The following is a 16112-nucleotide window of genomic DNA, read 5'->3' on the forward strand; positions in this document are numbered from 1 at the left end:
TTTGTCAGTCACAAGTCGATTACCCACAACCTTGTCTCCAACTATGTCGTTGCCTAGTAATAAATGAATGCCTTCAATGGGTAAAACAGACAATGTGCCGACTTTAACGGGTCCTGAGACTTAGTCTGATGACAAATTTACACAAAGGATAGGAATATTGACAAAGCCGCACTCTTCTCTCTGAATAAGAACATCCTCATCAGAAGAAGACTTCTCAGAAAAAAAGGCATAGTACCTGACAATAAAAGACTATAAGAAGCTCCTGTGTCCCTTAAAATTTTAATAAGGATAGGATTGGCCGAATAACCTACGAGTGATATAGAACCCTTCGATATGAATGTTTCATAATTCTCCATAATAAAATCACACTGGATTTTTTTGACCCAACAAATGTATTGCTTTCAATACATGACCGTGACCTTGACTTGTTAGAAATAAAAGCATTTGGAATAGGGCTGTCTTTATTCTGATGCCTATTGTTCAATTTGTAGCGATCAAAAATAACGTGTAATTTCTTCTTGCAATAGGTACACGTAGGAAGAAACAATGATCTTGAGTCAAGCTTATCTGAAGCTTGATTTTTAAAAGTTTTGCCAGTTTGAGATTTAGAAGGGTTTGTATTAGGCTGAAATACTTTTCTGCCAGAAGACTGTTGAGTGGAATTCTTATTTACAAAAGAAAATGTATGAGTTAAAGAATATCCATCAGCAGTAAGTGCAGCATTTCCCAAGGTCTCGACCTTATGCTCGTCAAGATTAGTCTTAATGTCACTATGGACACAGTTCTTGAACTCTTCAAGTAATAGAAGTTATTTGAGACTTTTATAATATTGTTAAACTTTCTTGGCTAAGCACCATCTATCAAATAACTACTCTTTTTCTCTAGTAAATTCGACTTGATTTTGTCCAGCTTTTTTGTTTACAGTTTCTAAATTTTTGCCGATAGGTTTCAGGGATTAACTCATAACCCCATAAGATGCATTCCTTAACCGTATGATAGTCACCACTTTGGTGAACTGAGAGTGAACAGTAAATATTACTAACTTTACCAATAAGTACAGATTGTAATAACTGAGTCCAATGCTCCCTTGGCCATTTTGGATTTTCCGCAACGTTTTCAAAATACGGAAAATATTTGTCTACATCTTTTCATCTAAAAGGGAGCACTAACCTAATATTCTTTGCAACATCGAAACTTAAACTTGTATTTGAAGTGGGAATGTGGTTTTCTATTGCCATCTCCATTTCTTATATTCTAAAATTGATATTCCCACTCTTTCTCTCTTTCTTCCTTATCTAATTGCATTGCATTTGTTCTTTTCGTAATTGCATTTGTTTTTCTGGTAACTCAATTTGTGCTTCTTTCTCTCTTTCCTATCTCTCTATTTCCTCTTTTTCAAATTGTAACTGCATGTGTTTTTCATCTTTTTGTAATAGCATTTTGGTTTTGTTCTTTCTCCAATTTCATTTATTCTTTCTCTGTCTCCAATTTCATTTGTTCTTTCTCTTTTTCCAATTGCAACTGCAACTGCATCTGTTTTTCTTCTTTATCTTTCTGACGGTCCAACATCCGCAACTCCAATTCCATCTTGTATTTTAATTCTAATTCCTTTACGTTTTTGTCAGAGTCTGATACAGACTTACTGATCAAAACCTAATCACTTTTATCCAAAATGTTCTTTTCTACCAAGTACTTGACCATATTATTTTTTATTTCTTGCTGCGTTAAAGAATCCTTTATATCAGAAAGATCATATTTTCTGGCAAATTGAATTAATTTATCTTTTTTGAAAAGGTCTAATTCAAATAATCGGAATAACAATTAAATAGAACTCCAAACCGCCAGACAACAGGCAAATCTCTTACACAAACTGTCATTGTGTAATTCGACTAATAAAAGATTCATTGTACTGATATTATGAATAAAATATTTCATACGATTATGCCAGCTCAAAGAGAGCACTACAGTACTGTGTTTACAGTAGAATCTAAAACTTCCTTGAACTCCACTGATTTGCACACACTCATGGTATTTTTTTAAATAAGCCACAGCAAGCTTAAACAACATCTCCTCCAACTCAGGACCTGCACAAAGGTTTCCTGCTTCTCATTGGCGAAGGATATTGCTTCAGTTTGAGGTGAACATAATCAATGAATTGTCTTTTGCAGGTGGATTTGTTCATTTGAGACAGAGCAATCCTTTCTATTCAGAAAACAAGATGTTGCCAAATGATACATCTGAGTTAATAGGTGAGTGAGAACTTTGAACAAAAAACGTTAATAACTAAGCACTTCCTTTTGCCCCTGTAATAAGGTTTATCGCATGTTGAAACTGGATTTAGATAAAATGGGCAAAATAATATTAATAAAAGGCAAATTAAAAAAGAACATTGATGACTACTGTAGGGGCACTTTGGTATAAAATGCAAAGTTTATGGAACATATTAATTTTGGGAAACAATGGAATCAAGACAGATATATTGACGGTTCAAAAGAAAGAAAGACGTTAATGTTCACTATTATCTCGAACCAGAACAAACTCTCACTGAATGACGACCTCGCGTTATGGATGTAGTATAGTATGTTTGCTGTCCCTTGACTTGCAATCAAATTTAATTTCCTCCAAATGTTGATTAATATTATTGACTGACTAGGTTTCTAAGTTCTTCTTGGACTTACACCTACAGCAGTTTTCTCTCATGTCTTTCTAATGGCTTTATTAAGATCTTTGCCCGATACTTATATGGTTCAAACACAAGAACACTGGAAGAATTGCTACTCATATGTACCATGTAATGGAGAAACCATCACCAGCATTCGTACAAAACATAATGCACTATTCGAACAATTATTAGAATAATGCACAAACTACGAAGAGGCCATTGCATTATTTATTATTCTGCAATATGCAGTGTGTCGTCGTCGTTTCACCAACTAAATCAACTTTTATTGTTTATTTCTTGAGATTTACATGTTGAAAATTATTTATTTTTTAATTTTAAGATAAGTTGGCGATATACATAAAATATTCATCCAAACTGTGTATGAAATCGGTGTGTCTGTGTTTGAACCTCTCTTTTGACGATGTTGCGCCATTCGTGCATAGCATTTACACGTGATTACTGATACATAGATCAGTAACCTCGATCATCACGTGCAACATTAGCAATCCTCATATGGTACATAGTACGTGCACGCACGAGAGTGGTGTTTTGATCGATTTTCCGTATTGCTGGGTAGTTAATAACTAATTATTCCAAACATTTCTGGTGAAAATCGTGTTGTGTGTTGGAGTTATGAGTTATGGGTAACTTCAATACAAATGATTAATTTCAGTAGATTAGTACTTTTAATTCATGCCCATGACAGAGTAACACTCGTCTCGTGTTGCTTCTTAGCTGAAGTGATTGTATATGGACTTAAAACGTCGGGGTTGCATCCTATTCCATCGTTTTCCATATGACTTAGATTGGATAATGAAAAAGTCAGAGAGACCCAGAGGAATTCAGTGGACTATAAGAATCTGAATTTTGATGACGTGGTAATGCTTTAGTCATGATATGCATTAGTCTCTTAACTGTGACATGCAGGAGAAAGCGAATAGATTGTGTGAAGCGTCCAAACAAGTTGGTCCCGAAGTTAGCCTGCAGAACTCATGGGCAATGCATCTCATCGCATCCGAAGATCCCATAACCATCCACAACCAGATGGTAGAGGATGCCAAGAACTCCATATACCTGGGCATTATAGACATCAAGCAAGGTGGCACAAGTGAAGACACTAAGGCAAGGGTTCTGTAGGCTGCAAACCACCTGGAAATCTCCAAAGTGGGACCTGAAAACCCCAGTAAAAACTCACATTGCCATCGTCAGTTTCTTTGTCATCTATGGATCAGGATGTTGGAGCGTCACGCAAAAAGATAGAAACAAGATTTCTGATTTCCACAAAGGAAGATGAATGTGACATATACTACACATGACTCCCAACAGCATTATCAGAACAGCATTAAGAATGCTGCCGTGCAGACAAAGTACTAACGATGTGCTCCAAAGGCCCGTCACCTACACATATTTCTAGCTTGGGTCATTCACCTCTCTCTCTCTCTCCCTCTCTCTCTCTCTCTCTCTCTCTCTCTCTCTCTCTCATCATGATAGCCATAGTTCTCCGATTACGTATAGTGATGGTACAGGGCAACACAAACCCCTCGTAACTGTAACAGCATTTAGGGCATTGGGACCTAAATGTAATGTGCCCATTAAGACTTAAATAGTATTTGCAGCTGAGCGTGGACCTTACGAAAAATGCCGAAAATAATCTTTAAAATTCAATTGACACGAGACATGTGCTGCCCCTTCCTGACTCAGGGATCAGCAGTTTCATTCATCATCGGCTGCTGAGTTAGAAGAGAGTCGGATACATAAATATGTACAAATGGAACGTAAGACAGAAATTTAGAAATGGTGAGTAAAGAATATGAATGAATTACATTCGGCAATATAGACAGAAACGTATTTATATTTGAAAGAGAAGTTAAAGAAAAAATAAAATAAAAAAGGAAATGAAAAGTCTAATATCGGGCTTGAACAGCTACTGTCCTATCCAGTAGTACTAAAAATGGCTATGTGTGTGTGTGTGTGTGTGTGTGTGTGTGTGTGTGTGTGTGTGTTGGTTCTTCTATTAAAAATCAACTGATTTTATGCACATCGTTGCACTAAAAGTAAACTAATTGTTCTTCAATAAATATTTCTTTGAAAATTACTGAAATCAATAGCTTGTGTTATAATGTGTCTGTATGCGACAGAGTAGTTGGTTTTAAATCACGATTACAGAAGATAATTTAAATCTAAGTGCTAGAATAATTAATGAAATTGAAACAGATCAGCAATAATGCCAATGAATAATACCTTTTTGTTTACTGGATTCATATTGCCTTCATTTTTCTGCTCGTAAACGGGAATATGTATAACGTTTGCCTATGTGTTTGATTGTTACAAGAAGGTATCTTCTAGATTGTTATAAAAAAAAGTACCTTCTCTCAAAAGATCAAGTGTGATTCCGAATGCGCTGTCTTCAAAGAGGCCCAAATCTGTCAAAATTAAAGTTTTTATTAAACACTGTCCTATTTAGGAACCAGCTAAAATTAAATTAAGTTAATTTGACAGTTTCTTTATGTCATGTGTACATATGTTTCAGCTGATATATAGTGGATATGGAAAAACCATAACAAATGCACTAACAGACACTTTAATTTATCACCAAACTTGGGGGCCAAATCAACCATTATCGTACCTTCCTTTCCCCACCGGGAGAGATTTAATCCGGTTATGATATTGATCACGTGTATAAGCTTGGAAAATATGATACCCTGAAGGTCATGCAGGAAATAACAATAATAATAATAATAATAATAATAATAATGAAGTATTAATGCCTAATGCGATAAAATAAACATACCCTCAAATATATGTAACGAATGGAAGTAGTTTATCTTTAACATAATAAATCTCAGGCTTATCAGTCCGTTACTCCAAAATAATTACTTTATTTACTTTGATTTCGTAACATTAGAAGTTGAAATGATTCAAGTGAATCACAACAGTTTGTATAAAATGAACAAATACGAGTATTTTAATCATTAAAATAGACTTCGAATTATTGCTTCGCGCGAAACAATAAACACTTCGAATAAACATTCGAAACACTTCGAATACAAAAAGGGCTTACTAATACTGAATAAACTTCTGTGGAAGTTAATGTATGTAATCAACATAATTTTTCTTGTACGGAATAAATCTCATTCTTGTATTAACAATGATTTATCGTAGACTATTGCTATCATATGGATAATCTTCCCTCAGGGGATATTTAGTCGCTAAATTTACCAACGTATTGACATATATGTTACTCTAGCATAAAGTCCAAAACTCCAAAATTGTTAACCCCTTACCACCCCACCCCGCCAATAATAGTAGCAGATCCATTTTTATTATAGAACGTCCTCTACAGAAACAAGTTGCCAAGAAAAAGAGACTTCCCATATTAGCTGACTATCAATTTCATACGTGGATACAGAAGGCACTATAGATGTGATTTCTAAATTTACCTTACGGAAAATTTAGCGATTACCAATACAGAACGTTCACTCAAATGGGAGATTTTCCCCCGAGAAAATGGTTTCTTTGTGGGACAGTCCATATAAAAAATGGTGCTTGGTACTGAGGGGGCTGACAGTTCGAAAAATAATAGCTTTGAAGAAGGTAATAAGTAAATTTAAAGAATCCGTGTAAAATTGCCGACTACGTAGGTGATAGCTGAGTATCACTCTGGGGAAATTTAACGCATGTCTATACGCACGTTTTTGTTGTGGGTTTTTTGTTGTTTAGGGGTGGTTTGGGGGTCGATTCTCGCGGGACATTATATAGGGAGGTTTGAGATTGGAAATTACTCGCTTAGGGTTAAGGTTTCAAGATTTTGAATTTTTAATACACAAGTAATATGCAGGTGCACAAACTTACGAACGTGTTGCATGCACGCGCATACTTGCAATTGCAATTCCTTAAATGAACGACAGAGAAAAAAAGACGTAATGGGGAGGAGTCTTTGATGCACGCATTAAGGAAGATTAGTCGAGTATTATAATTGGGGATTTTGAAAATCCTTGGATAGGAACCATGATTATTCCGTTAATAAGCATTTTGTTTGGCAATGAGGTGTTTCTGCGTCGGATACCATGAAATTCAAGAAGTATTATTTAAAACGTTAAAGCCTCTAATATTCTATCCGCACCGGTATAGATTACAAAAATGACGCTGCAAAATGGGGCTCATATATCCGTGGACTTGTGGTAGAGTACTGATACGCAAATCTGCAATCACTGGTCTCCGATGGATGGTTGAGCTAGATAAGTTATCTTGGTAGAAAGTACCATTGTGGGGATTTCACCAAGGGTCTGTATGAGTGGGGATTTTTTGAGCTGTGGAGCGGTCATCTAGCAAATTACTCCTTTACCCAGTTGACAAGAGGGATGTTGCAGATTTCATCCAACTTATCCAGAGACATCTTCAGCATGGAACTCGCGTTTTCAGCGATGAGTGAGCAGCTACCAAAACTTAAACCTACTGGAGTATGTGCATTTTTCTGTAATTCACAAGTCTTCGTTTTCCCAAAACTACCATTGATGAGACGGGCGAGGAGATACCAGTGAATAATGAACGACACCAGTATGGAAGTTTTGAGTCACAACTGTGTGCAATAATCTTTCCTACCCAACCATCTTCTGGTGTAATAGCGGTCTTCTTTGATACTTTGAGATGCATAGAGATCGATCTATCCTCTAGATGGCGCTCCTCAATACAAGTACAGTTTTCCCATTATGTGGACGGCAACGTACATGTATAAGTATTGTACCAGATGTTACGCAAGACCAGCTTGATACACCAGAAAACATAACCTTCTTTGCAACAAAAGGTGAAAATGCGCCCTCTTCTAAAGTGAATGATGCAACACATATACCGTACGAGACGAATCAGACAGACCTATCTGAACTATTTTCCATCCCATCTTTTCAAGCTCCTCCTGGGTATGTCTCAATAATCGCTCCCGAGATATCACCATACAGCGGCGTGGAAATAAAGCTGTATCAGTTAGAGAGATAGACTTAATGATTATTTTAGAACCACCTTTGTGTGAAATCGCAATATCACTGACATGTCAACTAGTACCATACTCTCAAGGTTTATAATAGCCCCTACCCCTGTATGTGGACCTTCTACCAGTTGCAAAGAGATAAACCTACGTCCAAGGCAATATAACTGTCAATTTGAATGTGTGTGACAGTCCAGCAACCACGACGCCCAAAAACTGTAGGGAGCAATTTCGGTTTCCTTTGAAAGGAACTGACAAAAGTAAAGGATATGTAGATCAGCTTTCCTGTACACATTTAGTTCAGTAATAACGATTTCTGTAAGGTTGAAATTATATAAATCATGTCATATTCAGTATTTGTTTCCTCCGTGTGAATAATGACATGTCTTGAGTGGGTGAAACAATGACATGTATTGAGTGGGTGAAAATAATGACATGTCTTGAGTGGGTGAAAACATCGATATCTTTTCGTCACTAGTGAAATACAGACTTTTCCACCCACTCGATGAATTGTAAAGGTTATCTACTCGGAGGAATCAAATTATCTTTTTATTTTATACATAAGCTTATTGGCTAGTAATGTGTATTAAAGACTCGAGTTGTTGATTTCTCTGGCGTTATACAGCACGATGTGAACGGTTTCCCGTTTATATTCGACCGCTCCGGTGGCCTAGTGGTTAGAGCGTCCGCCTCGGATGAGGGACGTCTTGGGTTCGATCCTAATGCGAGCCATACCAAAGACTTACAATAATGGTACTAACAGCTGCCTCACTTGGCGCTCAGCATTAAGAGGTTTGTTTTAGGAGTGGTCGTCCTGGCGTTAGGATAATGTGACTGGGTGGGACATCATGCTACATGTCTGCGGCATGATGCCCCAGTGCTAGACAATACTATAAACTGCCACACTGCAGATATCGTAGCGATAAGACTGAATTGTTTTTAAGCTACGTTAAAAATCCAAATCACACACACACATACACACACACACAGAGTTTATATTCTACTGTTATGTATATATTCGCACATAAAATATCAGTAGTAACATTATTCTACTTACTAAATCAATGTAAAACAGCTAATAAGCAATCAGATTTGAAATTAAAACACGTAAGCACATCATTTGTTTAGAACTAGATTTTCCTACTTGGAGGTGACCATACCTATCATGAGACTAAGCAAACGTATTAATGGCGCTTCGGTTATTTTGGCCATAATGCTAACGATGCCTATTGACATTCAACAATGACACAATATTTATGCATTTAACTGCAGTGAACATTCAAAATAATTTATATTAGAAAGTCCAGTAATTCACAATCTAACATACTGTTCCAAGCATGTATGTGATCAGGATCAGGATTTGTTTTGAAAAAAGCCAAGTTGGAGGGGGTGGGGATAATTTAGTGATATTGCAGGTGCCGCAGGTCCAAGCGAGAAAGGAAGACTGTGGATGACCCTAAGCATCTTATAATGATAACCGACTTACCAGACAGAGTAAAGCATTGGTGTATCATGCAGATCTTGCCTAACAGCTAGTACAATACTCATACATGTACGTTGCCGTCCACCGTGCCACGTTCTGATAATGGGAAAACTGTATTTATATTGAGGAGCGCCATCTAGAGGATAGACCGATCGCTATATATATATACTGGAGATTGACACAGACGGCAGCAACGACAAGGTGGGGTGATGACGCTCGTCATGGTGTTACGTTACAATGGCATTAAAGAGTATTCAGAACGAAAGAAAATGGAGCTTAAAACTTTGAAAACCTATTTTTGTTAATTCATGTTCAGTTAATTCGAAACCAAGATTCGATCTCTCCTATAACGGTAAAGGTAATACTTGTACACATATCAGATATCGCAATGTTATTCTCTTCTTAGGATGTTGAAAGAATATTAAAACAAATTATAGGCAAACATTAAGACTAAGTATTGTTTCATGTCAAATATATTGCTTTGATCGCTTGTTGCTGTATTCTCTTGAAACAATATTACAAAATCTACTTCTAAGTTTTCAAGTAAACTATACCATATGCACGCCAGCTTGTTTTGAAGCAAAACCATTTACAGTTAAGAATGTATTGTTGCATTCTATTAATTTATTGCTATCTGATTCATCAGGAAAAATAAGAATATTTTACAATTTCCTTTCAAACAAACAGTATTTGGTTCCGATAGGGACATCTTGACCGTGGGCAGGTACCAGTGGCGCTATCAATACCTAGGGATACTTGCGCAAATCTGCTGGTGCGTGTAGACGGTTGAATGACGATGGATAATTGGAAAATAATTATTGCTAACACAATAGTGGGACTTCACAGAAATAAACTTAACGGAGCAAGGATGTTGTATCATTTGCTGCTACCCGAGGTGAAAATGATGCATACGGGACTGTAGTGCTGTTCGTTTCTCTTATTCACCCAGAGAAAGCAATTAGTTTCATTTGCTGCTACCCGAGGTGAAAATGACGCATACGGGACTGTAGTGCTGGTCGTTTCTCTTATTCACCCAGAGAAAGCAATTAGTTATTATTATTGACTGGCTAATTCCTGTTATTTACTGTTCTAGTCGTGGGGAAAACCATGAGTACATTTCGGTGCTTGTAATCAAAACAATTGTTTATCAATTTCGGTTAAGGTGAATAATAAGCATAACTGTGTTTTCTTTAATAACGATCAAGGTTACCTGCACGCCTGAACAACACAACTAAAGGCGAACCAGTGTTCTGGTCGCTGTGTCAAAGTCGTCCCCTATTTGTATTAGGTACATTCAAATATGATGATAAAAATGCGACATATTATGAAGCTTTCATAATAAAATTTACAATACATATGTCCTAATAATTGAACTGAAATAATCTTGAAACATTATAAGATTTGTCTGTACTTTTCGCACGCGTTCAATTTTATTAACAGTCAGGATGCATCAAACAGACTATACATGTTATGTGGGCATTCAGTGTACATAAACAATAGACTATGCATGTTATGTGGGCATTCAGTGTACATACACAATAGACTATACATGTTATGTGGGCATTCAGTGTACATACACAATAGACTATACATGTTATGTGGGCATTCAGTGTACATACACAATAGACTATACATGTTATGTGGGCATTCAGTGTACATACACAATAGACTATACATGTTATGTGGGCAGTCAGTGTACATCAAAATAGACTATACATGTTGTGTGGTCAGTCAACGTACATAAAATTAGAGTATACATGTTATGTGGTCAGTAAACGTACATAACAACAGATTATACATGTTGTATGCTCAGTCAAGATGCACTAAAAATTGACTATGTGTGTGTGTGTGTGTGTGTCTTATGATCAGAGTAATTTCGAATACAATATACATGGTTTATGGTCAGTAAAGTTACTTCGAATAGACTACACTTGGTTTATGGTCAGCCAATGTACTTCAGATAGAATATACATGTTTTATGGACAATCAATGTACATGAGTAGTGAAGGGGGACACTTTACGTACAATGGGAATTAGCATTAAAAACACCCTTGGGACACTTTACGTACAATGGAAATTTAACATGGAGAAAAATCGTGGGACACTTTACGTACAAGGGGAATTAACATGGGAATAAATCGTGGGACACTTTACGTACAAGGGAATTTAACATGGGAATAAATTGTGGGATACTATACGTACAAGGGGAATTTAACATGGGATTTTTTTTTTTTAAAAAAAGTTTTTTTAAAATTTAAATTTAAATTTAAATTTAAAAAAGGGGTAGGCAATTCAAAGACTATCTCTTTTCGAGAAATATGGCTGGCCCTGAAAAGGGCCTTTGGGTTTTATGTTAATGTATTCATTAACATAAATGGCACCGCATTGGTCTTCTTCTTGTCCTTAGGCTGCGTCTTACTGTTGGTCCGTACATCAGCACTCTTTTCAGGCATCCTTGTCTTTCGACGTAGATCCTACGTATCCACAGGCTGGTGTTTGTCCTGTGGACAACGGTCCACTTCGATCGGACATACATGAGCAAGTCTGTCCGAAACATCATGGAAGACACAAGGGTGGATGACTCAACTGTAGTCCACATCTTGAAGCGACGAGAACAGGTGAATCAATGCATTGAACGGCGCTTATTTATAGGCGGAGGAAGGATTGAAACGGATTGAGTTCATTTACCAATCCGAACACGCGTTACAGAATTCAGTCAGCTCGCATCCAATCCGAAGAGAGCAGTCTGTGACGTCACGTAGTCAATATAGATTCGCTAGCGCTTGTGTGCAGTCAGTCTATGCGACAGTGATTCAACATGACGGAAACTCAGAAAACGGTCCATTGGGGTGCACCAGCAGGGGAGACTGCCCAAGGGAACTCGGACTTACTTTCAGAAGAGGTGAATTGGGATTTTGTGGATTTTCTCTCCTCGCAAGAATTTGTTCCGGAACCTTCGTTACTTTCTTCATTACCGCAAGTGGAGAATTTTAGACAGAGACAGAAAGAAGAATTGGAGAAATTTATACAACGACAAAAGGAAGCGGAACAGGCTTTTCTCCTACAGCAACAGCAACAAGAAGAAGAAGAAGAGGTAAGAAAAAAACAACAGCAAGAAGAAGTAGCAGCAAAGAAACAAGAGGGTGAAAATCAAACGGTCACGGTACTGTTGGACATTTTAGCGGAGTTAAGAAGTCTGAAACAAATGTATCAGACTTCTTTATCACGACCGAAGAGAATACGACCTTCCCGAGCCAAACATGTCAACCCTGTGACTAAGCCTACCGTACCACCCTTAGTGATTTCAACCCAATCATCATCATCAACATTACGCAGTCCAGAAGTAGGCCTTGGCCGTGGCAAAGGCTTAAGGCAGTTAAAATTGATTGCTTAAACTCACCCCTACACCATGAAGAAAAAAGGCCCTTTTCAGGGCCACCCACATTTCTCGAAAAGAAATACAATTTCAATTTGCCAATAACTCAAAAAAACTCACCCATGTTACCCTTATAGTACGTGTCTGTGTATGAGTGCGTGAGTGTAGCTTCTTATTTTAAAATCACAACTCAAAGACACTTACCTTATATCATTCATTTATTCTTTTCTCCATTTTTTACAATCCAATTCACAATTTATAACACAACACTTTAATAATAAGTTCATTGATTTCTTCTTTTCTCCTTGTTTAGTCTCTCGGTTTTTTGAATTTCTTCACCGTCACACTCTTTTCCTCTTCTTCCTCCTCGCTTTCTTCCCTTCTTCTTTTTTTCTCCTGTTTCTTTTTCTTCACCTGTCTTCTTTCTTCCTCAGAAGAATCCCTCTCTTCCTCTGAAGAATCCCTCTCTTCTTCTGAAGAATTCCTCTTTTCTTCTGACTCCTCTTGTTTCTTTTTTGGGCAATCTGGAGACCAATGTCCTTTTTCTTGACAATAATAACAGGTATCTTCACTTTTGTCTCTTTTAGTCCCTGTTTTTTTTCTTTTTTGACGGTCTGGACACTCTGAAGACCAATGCCCTTTCTTCTGACAGATATAGCAAGTATCTTGACTTTTATCTCTAAAGGAAGGAGAGTAGTCCGTAGGCTGGTCTGAAGAGAATTTTCTAATGACCCCTCGCAAAGCTCTGACGAAACGTTCCATCTGGTCAGTCTCTTCCATCGTTGTGCTCGGCTTGAGAGTGAAATGAATAGTGAAAGGACAAGACACACACCCTTTTATATACGCTGGTCTGCCAGGACTATAAAGTAGTTTATGGTGTTTGAACTTGAGTCATTTGACTTTTTGCTTTCAAGATGAAACGATCCCATTCATTCGAGAAGAAAGAAGAAGAAAGTAAGAGGCAGAAACGTGATCTATCGCCTCGTACCAGGGCTGAAATCTTGGCACAAATTCATGCCAGTGATTTTGAAGAGGACATGAGTGAACCAGAATCCAAACCCTCTAAACCAAGTTCACTACCCTTTGTCAACCCTGAAAAGTACTATTCCATTCGAGAGACGGAAAAGCGCTCCTCTAGAAAATTTAGAACCACGGCTTACAAATACACGGTGAAGTTTAAAGATTTCAAGTCCGAAGTACCGTTAGAGAAAGCAGAAGTGTTCATCACTGAGGTGTGGGATTCTTTGCTCACTGCACTCAAGCGACAATGTCAACCCAAAGAAGACGATCGTTTGAGACTTTCCATACAACACGACGGTTTGAAATCCCCTGTTTGGATCGAGTTTAGCACCCCTGCAGAATTAACTGCTTCCAAAGTCATGGACAAGATTCAACACGTACAACAATCTAATGATCAGTTTGACATCACCGATGGTAAAGCCACACTGGACATGACCCACGTCTCTCCTCCTCAAGGGACAGGACGCAAAAAGATGTTATTGGTGGACGACCTTCGCAACACCAAAAAGAGTCTCGTCCGAATTAACAACTCTCATGACCAGATGTGTTTAGCCCGTGCCATCGTGGTGGGACGAACCTATGCCGACAAGAACGACACGGTAGAATGGAAAAGAACCTGGAACACTATTCAACGTTCCCATCGAGCCAAGCAACTAAACGAAGCAGAACTCCTGTTGCAACAAGCTGGCCTGTCCAAAGACACACCCTGTGGCATTCCTGAGATGCAAAAATTGCAAGATGCCCTAGCTCCACGCTACACCTTGAAAGTGCACCCTCAAGAAGTGCGCGGACCTCTGTTGTTTCGAGGCCAAGACTTTAAGGACGGAAAATACATTCATGTCTATTATCACGATGAACATTTCGATACCATTACCAGTATCACTGGATTCCTGAAATACGGTTATTACTGTGAGAAATGTGACCATGGTTATAACAATCGAGAGCAACACAAGCATTGTGGATCGAAATGCACAGGATGTTTGGCCTCTTCACCCTGTCTGAGCGAAGAACCAGTGCCTTGTTCCACTTGTCTGCGCACGTTTGTCAGCCCTACCTGTTACCAACAACATCTGAAAACGCAAGGTTCACAGAAGAAATGCGCTTGTCAACTGCTGAGATTGTGCTCTACGTGTGAACAAGTCATACGTACCAATAATACCAAGGCACACGTATGTCGAGGAAAGAAAAAATGTCACATTTGTCACCACATCGTGGACTTGGAACACCAATGTTACGTGCAAAAATACCAACCCCCACCAGAGAAAGAGGACGGTCACAAGAAGAAAGGCAATTTCATCTTTTTCGATTTCGAATGCATGCAAGAAACTGGCATTCACATTCCTAATTTCTGCGTGGCTCATCGAGCGTGCGAGAAGTGCATTCAAGAACCTATCTTCAGTCATTGCCCTCACTGCAGCAAGATACCCGGAGGGCGTGAAAAAATCTTTCGGGGACCGAACACGTTAGCCGATTTTGCCCAATGGGCCTTAGACCCCGTCGACAAGACGTGGAGCCAAGAGGACATCGAACGTTACGGAGATTGTCATCGCCATGCCACAGTGATGGCTCACAATTTCTCCGGATACGATGGACAGTTTCTTCTCAGATATTATACGGAACAAGGCACCGAACGTCCTAAAGTGACTTTGAACGGAGCCAAAATCATTTTCATGCAAGTGGGACAAGTGCAGTTTAAAGATTCGATGAGCTATTTGGCCATGCCTTTGAGTCGAATGCCTAAAACGTTTGGAATGACAGAAATGACTAAAGGGTACTTTCCACACTTTTTCAATACGGAAGCCAATCAACATGCCGTTCTACCCCATTTGCCTGGGGCTCACTATTACGACCCCGACAACATGCGTACCGAACAACGAGAAGCTTTCTACGCTTGGTACCAGATTCACGCCTCGGACCCCTTCGACTTTCAGGAAGAAATGCTAAAGTATTGTCGTTCCGACGTGGACATTTTACGGCGTTGCTGTGGAAAATTTCGAGAACTGTTCATGGAACACGGAGGGGTCGATCCTTTGAAAGAAGCTTGCACCATTGCCAAAGCGTGTTCCTTAGTGTATCGACAACGATTCATGCCTGAAAACACCGTGGCTGTCATCAGTCCTCAAACGACCCACTTTGTCAAACGTCAATACTCGGTCAAAGCCCTACGTTGGTTACATTACTTGTGCGACAAGGAAGACAAGTGGATTCAGCATGCCCGCAACGGAGGGGGCGAAAAGACCATCGGAACGTATTCGGTCGATGGCTGGGACTTAGAAAACCCCAAGATCGTGTACGAGTTTAACGGTTGCTTATTTCACGGATGTCCCGTCTGTTACCCTGACCGTGGCACTAAAAATCAGTTTTTGCAACGAACCATGGAAGACTTGTACCAGGACACTTGTCAGCGACGCCTAAAGTTGGAACAGGAAGGATACCAAGTGGTGGAAATGTGGGAACACGAATACGATCACCGCTTGAAAACCGATCCCGAGTTTAAACGCCTCGTGGAAAGTTACCAGTTCGTGGACCCGCTGAACCCGAGGGATAGTTTGTACGGAGGAAGGACCAATGCCACCTGTTTGCTGTACCA

At 38.8% G+C, this 16112-nt stretch overlaps 1 protein-coding gene and 1 pseudogene across 2 annotated transcripts in view; both read left to right on the plus strand.

Annotated features, from left to right (window-relative positions):
* LOC149776200 (integrin alpha-4-like) overlaps window positions 1–16112 on the plus strand; it is a 132442-nt gene that overhangs the window by 34349 nt on the left and 81981 nt on the right. For both annotated transcript variants that reach the window (XM_089942529.1, XM_089942528.1), the window contains exon 6: window positions 2169–2249. In XM_089942529.1, coding sequence (XP_089798655.1) covers window positions 2169–2249 — 81 coding nt within the window. The remainder of the gene's footprint in view (window positions 1–2168; window positions 2250–16112) is intronic.
* LOC149776201 (uncharacterized) overlaps window positions 3584–16112 on the plus strand; it is a 28469-nt pseudogene continuing 15940 nt past the window's right edge.

Source organism: Sinohyriopsis cumingii, chromosome 18, assembly GCF_028554795.1.
Source record: "Sinohyriopsis cumingii isolate HCF-2022 chromosome 18, ASM2855479v2, whole genome shotgun sequence".
Classification (NCBI taxonomy): Eukaryota; Metazoa; Mollusca; class Bivalvia; order Unionida; family Unionidae; genus Sinohyriopsis; species Sinohyriopsis cumingii.